Source organism: Myxine glutinosa, chromosome 13 (genome assembly GCF_964187855.1).
Source record: "Myxine glutinosa chromosome 13, kmMyxGlut1.1, whole genome shotgun sequence".
In the NCBI taxonomy this organism is placed as follows: Eukaryota; Metazoa; Chordata; class Myxini; order Myxiniformes; family Myxinidae; genus Myxine; species Myxine glutinosa.
Window position 1 is genome coordinate 92,533,222 of NC_136273.1, and position 8,623 is coordinate 92,541,844.

The window sequence follows — 8,623 nt, forward strand, 5'->3', positions numbered from 1 at the left end:
CTGATCCACTCTCCATCACCAACTCTCTACCCTTGATCAACGTCCCCACCTTCACAGCCTGACTTCCTCATTCCTGTCTCGGGCCAATTTATAGATCATATTCTTCCCATCATCCTAGTCCTCATTGCTGTACACATCTGGTTCCATATCATTCCTTGTCTTATTAACAGCTCTTTGCTGCTTTCTTATTCTGTCCATACAAGTACAGGTCAGTCCTTTTGCCACTAATTAATCAATACATTACAATGCACTCTATCTTTCAGATATACCTTGTATTACAAGAACATCGGAGGTAAGCACCAGGCCATCCTATACCTTGGAGCAAAGTCGAGTTCGACACACAAAAGTAATCATTCAAGGTCAGCACACCATTGCTGTTTATGGCAGTTTCCAGCGAAATGCTTCAGGCTGATATGGATCTTTGTTCAGTGCTAGGAAGATGGGATTCTAAATGGAAACCTGAACTTTCAACCTTTATCTCAGAACTTCACAGGCAGGGCGATTCATCAATGTGTGCTTCGTCCACTGCATGGACGTTAAATATCCCCCTTTGCGAAGAGTCGGTGAGCTATTGCCGGAACCCTCAACAAATTAAAACATTCCTGCCCTAACCTACAGAAGTTATTACATCAGGGGCACCATCCATGCTTTCAGCCTAAAGAGGAAGATCCCAGAACTTCAGAACCCGGTTTACTTCTCAACGGCTCTCGTCGTATATGAGCAATCCATCAACAAAATGAAAAGAAAGTATGCATATAAATTTTATTAACCTGATTTTAATAGTTTTTTAGAGGAACTTTACAGAAATATACATGTTCAGTTTGCAACAAACTACACAAACGATTCTTTTTTTTAATAACAATGTATTTTCTTTTATCGTGAAATGAGTAAACTGGGAAATACTGCATTCCACAAAATGGTGTACCCTAAACTCATGTACAACAAAATATTCACATTCCAGCTTTAAACCTTGCCTGTGGTTATCCGGGGCCGTCTATTGATTACGTCCGCAAATATGGCGGAATTTGAAACTCTCACTCCTTATACCTAACTCATATGCTCCATACATGCCTCTTACCTTTGTTCCCCTTATTCTGATTTCCTCACAAACTCTTTTCCTTCTCCTCCTACCCACCCCCAATCCCTGCTTCAATTGCACTCCCCATACCCTCCTCTCTTCTATTCCTTTTCTCAACTTTGATTTCATCAATTCGGCACACCCGCCATATCCCGTGCGTACCGATAATATATAAAAGGCCCCTTGGCAGAGAAAGGAAAGATGTACATATCATCATGTTCTTTTTTGACTCCTTTATCATTCACGCAGTGCAGTAGCCATGTCGGTCCTTATACATGCTTGGATATCAAGCAAAATAGTTTTTTTTCACATACAAAATGGAAGGAACCTTTCATTGTAGTTAGAACAACAATCCACACCTCTTCATATCATAAACACCCTTTGGCAATTTGGCACAAACGAAATCCATTCTGCTGCATGCAGCAGTCTGAGTCTTCAGAAGAAACATTACATGGGGCAGAAGAACACAGCAATGCCCAGCTGTGATGATTGAGCAGGTGTAGGATGGAATTGTCAAACGGTGGTTTTCAAGCATTTGCTATCCTGAAATGGACTGGGACTTTCACACTTCTGTTTGTATGTCACTGTCATTGCCACTCAGTGGGATGGAGGAACTGGGGTTTTCCCACTCAATGCCAGGAAGTTCCGTCTGTGAGTGTGGCTCCAAGTAGGGTTGCGGACTAGAGCGGTGCATATTCTCCCATGTTACGTTGCTGGGACTCTGCATGTCCTGCAGTCACAAAGCAATTGGACACATTTAGCTTCTACATACAAACCAATTTAATCAAAACACACACACACACTACATATTACATATGGAAGAGATTACATCTAGGGAAAGGCAACAAGTGACGAGAGATTTGAGTGAGGGGAGCTAAGTGCTCACTTGAAGGTGAAGACAGGGATGGCAGGAATTTGGCTGAGATGGCACGAGAGGAAGTTTTTGCTGTGCGACGAGACGGGGGACCAAACCGTGACATGGAGCCGCTCCGAGGCAAGACTGGGTCAGAGACAAGGACCAGGTGACTCAGGCACATATGAAGGCGAAAAGAATGGAAAAGGCAGATGGTGATTGGCAGAAAGACAAGGGAGAGCAGCGGAATGAGGGAGGGGAGGATGCAGAAGATGATGAAGAGCAGCACAGACTGTAAGAAGAGTTAGCCAACAAAATAGAAGAGATAACATTGATAAAACTCAGAGAAAGACCAAAACTTTATCACATAGAAAACAATAAACGGACAAAAATCTTAGTGAGGCGAATCAACCATTCAATTAGAAAATTGATTTCAAAATCATCCACCTTGAAGGAAATCGATGTCGTCTGTTTCGCCGCGACAATATTTATTCAAGAAAAAGTAACGGCAAACAACACCAGAAGAAAAAAAAAACGAGGCCCGACAAATAGAAACCAAATTCCACCTTGGCGACAGAGACGAGAGACACAAATAGAGCAACAGCAGAAGGAAGTATGATAAATACAACAGTTCAGGAAAGGAAACAGACACCCAAAACCAACAAAGAGAATCCAAAGAATAAAAAACAATTACAAAATCGAAGACAAAGACCTTGAGTGCTTGTGTGCCAAAAACAAACTCAAAATAGAAATGACAGCAAGAAAGACAAAAAAAACTATGAAGAAGGAAACAACAGGAGAAAACAAAACCACGTGTTTGAAAGTAACCCAAAGAGATTTTACTATGAATTGGGGAAACAAAAGCAGAATGTGTTAACTCCCCGGAAAACAGAAAAACTGGACACATTCTGGAAAGGAATTTTTGAAGATCGAAAAGAACATAACAAGGAAGCAGAATGGATCCCAAACTTGGAAAAGAAAAAGCGACATCTCGAGGAAATGCCCCCATTGATTAATTGAGGATGAGAAAATTAGAAAACAACTTCAAAAAATGCTAAACTTCAAAAGGCCAGGCCCAGATGGAATTCCAAATTTCTGGCTAAAACAACTTGATGCTCTTCACAATCACTACCCCAGGACATTTGACGAACTGATCGCAGAGGAAAAGGCAGTGGATGAGTGGCTCGTAGAAGGAAACACCTTTCTCATCCCAAAATCGGAAGAAACCCAAATCCCCCACAAATACCGACCAATAACCTGTCCATCAACCACATACAAACTGCTGGCAGGAATCATCACAGAAATGATGTTCCATCATCTAACACAGCAACGAGGTTTAGAGGCAGAACAAAAGGGATGTAAGAGAGGTTGTTATGGAACAATTGACCACCTACTACTGAACAAGGCCATACTTGAAAATTGCAAAATGTGAAGAACTAAATTGTCCACCACCAAGACAGACGATAAGAAAACTTTTGACAGAGTCCCACATTCGTGGATGATAAAATGCATGTAAATATACAAAATAAATCCCCAAATAATCAAACTGATTGAGAAAGTAATGGAGCCCTGGAATACCACATTGATATTACAGAACTCGGAAAGGAAAATTGAAATACCAGATGTGAAGATACGATGTGGAATCTTCCATGGATTATCTTCTTTCCCGCCTTCTCTTTTGTCTGGCTCTGGACCCACTAAGTAACCTCATCAATGAACAAGAACATGGATACACCCTAACAACCCATAGACGAACATCCAAAGATATAGGAAAGGTGACACATCTACTATACAGTCCCGTGAAAAAGTAAGTACACCCCATGTAAAGTTTTGACTTTTTCAACATATTTCAACATACAGCTATTTGATCTTCATTTCAACAATATTGATAGATAAAGGTGATATAATATAACAAATATCATGAAACATTTACATTTTGTAGTCCATTGTATAATTTAAATAAACATAAATGCAAATTTCGCATGTGGAAAAAGTAAGTACACCCCGACATCTATCACTACTTCAAATACCTAAAATTAGAATCAGGTGCACCAGCTCAGGTGCAAATGGTTAGAACATCGTTACAGAGGATCTTGGAGGAACCTGTCTTATATAAACCTCAGACATTTAGTTTGGTTTGCTCTTTGTTGTGGAAGTGTGCGGCGTCACCATGCCTAGATCAAAAGAGCTCTCTGAGGCCTTCAGAAAGAAGGTTATAGATGACTACGAATCTAGGAAGGGATTTAAAAAGATCTCCAAGCAATTTGAAATCAATCATTCGACTGTCCGGAAGATCTACAAGTGGAGAAGATTCCAAACAACTGCCAACTTGTTCAGGCCAGGCCACCCCAGCAAGTTCAGCCCGAGAGCAGACCGCAAGATGCTGAAATAAGTCTCTAAGAACCCCAAAATGTCATCACGGGACCTACAGGTAGCTCTTGCCACTGTTGATGTCAAAGTGCACGAGTCTACCATTAGAAAGAGGCTGCACAAATTTGATCTACATGGGAGATGTGCCAGGAGGAAACCTTTGCTGTCCAGAAAGAACATCAGGGCAAGACTAAAGTTTGCCAATGAACACCTGGGCAAAGACCAGCACTTCTGGAGCAATGTGCTCTGGACAGATGGGTCAAAGGTAGAGCTATTTGGCCACAGTACTAGAAGACATGTTTAGCGAAAACCAAAGACCCCATTTGACCACAAGAACCTTATACCAACTGTAAAGCATGGTGGTGGAAATATTATGGTTTGGGGCAGCTTTGCTGCATCAGGGCCTGGGCAGCTCACCATCGTAGAATCCACTATGAATTATTCATTGTACTAGAGGGTGCTTGAGGATAATTTCAGGCCATCTGTCGGAAAGTTGAAGCTCAACCGAAGGTGGACCTTGCAACATGACAATGACCCTAAACATACCAGTAAATTAACTAAGGAATGGCTGAAAGGAAAGAAATGGAGGGTTCTGGAATGGCCAAGTCAAAGCCCGGATCTAAATTCCATCGAGATGTTGTGGGGGGATTTGAAACGAGCTGTGCATGCAAGAAACCCCTCAAACATCGCACAGCTGAAAGAATTCTGCATGGAGGAGTGGGCAAAAATTTCTCCCATTCGATGTCAGAGACTGGTAGACAGTTATAAGAAACGCCTACTTGAGATTGTTTCTGCCAAAGGGGGCAATACCACCTATTAGAGCCAAGGGTGTACTTACTTTTTCCACATGCGAAATTTGCATTTATGTTTATTTAAATTATACAATGGACTACAAAATGTAAATGTTTCATGATGTTTGTTATATTATATCACCTTTATCTATCAATATTGTTGCAATGAAGATCAAATAGCTGTATGTTGAAATATGTTGAAAAAGTCAAACCTTTACATGGGGTGTACTTACTTTTTCACGTGACTGTACATCGATGATTTAAAGGTCTTCTCGCCAAATGACAAAAAATTGACAGGACAACTAAAAGTAGTAAAATGGTTTTCCGAGGACATTAAAATGGAATTGGGACGAGACAAATGCACCAAGTGCACATTTGTACAAGGTAAACCAACAAAAGCAGACAACATAAAAATTGACCTTGAAACAACAATACAGCAGGTAGAAAACGAAGCATCATACAAATACCTCGGGGTAGAAGAGGGCCACTAAATATGTGACAAACATATGCACAAAACAATCATTAAAGAATACCTTCGTAGAACGAAGCTGATCCTAAAAACATACTTATCCCCAAGAATCAAAATCAAAGCCATAAGCCAACTCGCAGTACCAGGTGTTCCAATATAGCTGCGGAATAATAAACTGGGCCCAATCAGAAATCAACAAGTTAGACATCAAAACAACAAACTCCTCACCATCCACAAAATGTTTTACAAAAACCAGTGCATCCCAAGAATGTACCTGCCGAGACGAGAGGGAGCGGCCTGATGGAACTCAACCAGGTGCACAGAGCAACGAGTGTCAGTTTACCTGAGTATGTGAAATGCTCAACAGACTATCAGATGTAATTTGTGAACAAACACACAATAAACCTAAAAAGTATCCCTAACTCTCCTTGCAAATAATTTCCAAAAACAGATGCAAATAGAAGATTCCACACAGGTAAATGAAATAGCAACAAATACAGCCCCATCAATTGCAAAAAAGACCGAAAGTCTAAAAGCGGCGTAGCCAGGCTTGTTTGATACTTTAGTTGAAGAGGATAGTATGACCTGGGTGGAGATACCATGTTGGCAAATAATGTAAATATTTAATTATTTTGAAGTACTCTAAGTCTCCAAGCTGTCTCTCACCATGGAAGTGAAGAGATTGTATTGTGACACTCGTTTATTATATAGAGTGGTCCAGAAACCTGGGCACATTTTGAAGAACGATACCTGCAACAAACAACGATGTTTATTATTGTTCTTTGGTGCAAAACAAAACATGATTACTTGTTAAACAGTCGAATCAGTCTAATATACATTAAACAGATCAGGTCAAATGTTCAAACTGCTTTCCTTCATTGTCTATGCACAGCTGTAGCCATGACGAAACACTTTGACACACAGTTCTGCATGTTTCAGTCGTTAAGGCAGCAGTCTCATTACGGATGAATTGTTTAAAGTCTCTAAGGGTTGTGGGATTCCTTGCATACACTTTGTGTTTGAGGAAACCCCAAAGGAAAAAATCACAGGGTGTTGTTAAATCACAAGACCATTCAACTGGACCACGACGGCCAATCCATTTGTCTGTAAATTTAGAATCAAGGGCCTGGCATACACTGGCAGCATAATGAGCAGGCGCACCATAATGCATGAACCACATTTGGCCATCAGTGAGTGGAAATACATGCTGCTCCAACATTAGAAGGTAATTTACAGCATTCACATTTTCTGTGAAAAATATTGGTCCAACAATGCCTCCAGAAGAAATACCTGCCCAGACGGACACAATAGCTTGATACTGGACGTTGTGTTCAACAGTAAATCGTGGGTTGTCTACTGCCCATATCATGCTGTTATGACGATTCACAGAACCAGATAAAGTAAACTTGGATTCATCTGACCACAAGATCCTGTTCTGCAAATCATTGTCCATATCCATTAACCCAAGCAATGTCTCATATGCCTCAATGCACCTGTCAAAATCATTGCCTGAGTATGTATGGGTCACAATAAGGTCTTTTAGTATTCTTTGAATCGATGATCAGCTTTTGTTGGTGACATTTGATAAACGACGAGTTGATAATGTTGTGTTACTGTGGAGTTGATGTTGAATGACTCCTCTGCTTTCCTCAGTTCGAACAGTACGAGGCATACCTGGTGACTGTTTTGGAAGAATGCTGCCGGTTTCATCAAACTGCTTGTTTATTCTACCGATGGTTCTTCTGTCAATTGCGTTGGCACCACATTCTTTCCCAAGTTGTCTGTGAACTTCAGTCAAATTTCCAGATACAGAACACAAGCGTACAGCATGAATTTTCTGTCTCATGATATCCTCCATCATATTAGGACGTCTAATTCACAATGAACTGAACTAATGCAAAGACAAACGCATGCAGAACAGTGAGCTAAGCTCACCCCGATCCATATCACGTGATGCACCTCGCCTTGTTGCCTATCACGTGATGCCTTTGCGTGTTGAAGCGGTCACATCCATTTACGAGTAATCATGTTTTGTTTTGCACCAAAGAACAATAATAAACTTAGTTGTTTGTTGCAGGTATCGTTCTTCAAAATGTGCCCAGGGTTTCTGGACCACCCTGTGTATGTTGGTCAGTAAGTCAACACTATCAAAGTGATCTCAGCACCATCCCGACACACACCACTGTGTGCATTATGGCATGAAGTGTTTTACGGTGGCCGGAGTGCAAATCCTGCCACCATCCACCTTGAGAGAGGACCCTGGTACTCATTTTGCTGACCTCGGAAGGATGACAGGTTGAGTCAACCCCACCTGGTGTTAATTCAACAGCTGACCGGGATTCAAACTCAGCACCCGAGGATCCCAAGCCCTCCACCCTAACCGTTAAGCCATCACCAGGCTTAGGGTGTTTGGAGGCAGTCATAAGAAATTCTTCAATGTTTGAAGAGTCCTTAATTAAAGTTTTAATTATATATGATCTATGGGTACGCACCCCCCCCCCCCCCCTCTCCCGTCGTACATCATCACGCTGTTGTCATAATTTCAGTTCCCCCCAATCAAGTGTGATAATTTGCCCCAACCAGGTGTATGACGTAATATATGAACGCTCCCTAAAGGGTGTTGAAAGAAAGATAACTGGCAAAACCAAATGGCATTACATTCTACCTTTCAGAAGTGTAATTGTCGGCGATAAAACTCACACAATATGTGGGATAAATATGTGAGGGACATACATACATACACACATACGGAGAGACAAACGCTGTAAACACAGAAACCAAACATCTACGCCATAAAAAAATTGTTTGTTTAATCACGAATTTGACAGTTCTAAAAGCCTCTTTGTGAGTTTGAAAAAGAGGAAGAAGCGCCAATGTATGGTTAATTAACACAGCAGTTTGAACGAAACATTTATTATTCTATGACAGTATAAAGCCTTTCGAAGGACACGGAACGAGCATACAAAATTATATATACAGTAGTGATATTTTGCGAGGCAATATAAAAATATATAAAACTACACAGAAGGGGCACACAAACAACAACAACCACAGCCACGACA

The 8,623-nt window shown here is 41.0% G+C and overlaps 1 protein-coding gene across 1 annotated transcript in view; it reads right to left on the reverse strand.

Annotated features, from left to right (window-relative positions):
• Positions 1-748: 748 nt before the first annotated feature.
• The window catches only part of LOC137438406 (adhesion G protein-coupled receptor B3-like), a 413,438-nt gene continuing 405,563 nt past the window's right edge, over positions 749-8,623 (reverse strand). The window contains 1 exon segment of the mRNA XM_078767712.1: positions 749-1,808. Within this exon segment, the coding sequence (XP_078623838.1) occupies positions 1,641-1,808 (168 nt within the window). The 3' untranslated portion in view covers positions 749-1,640.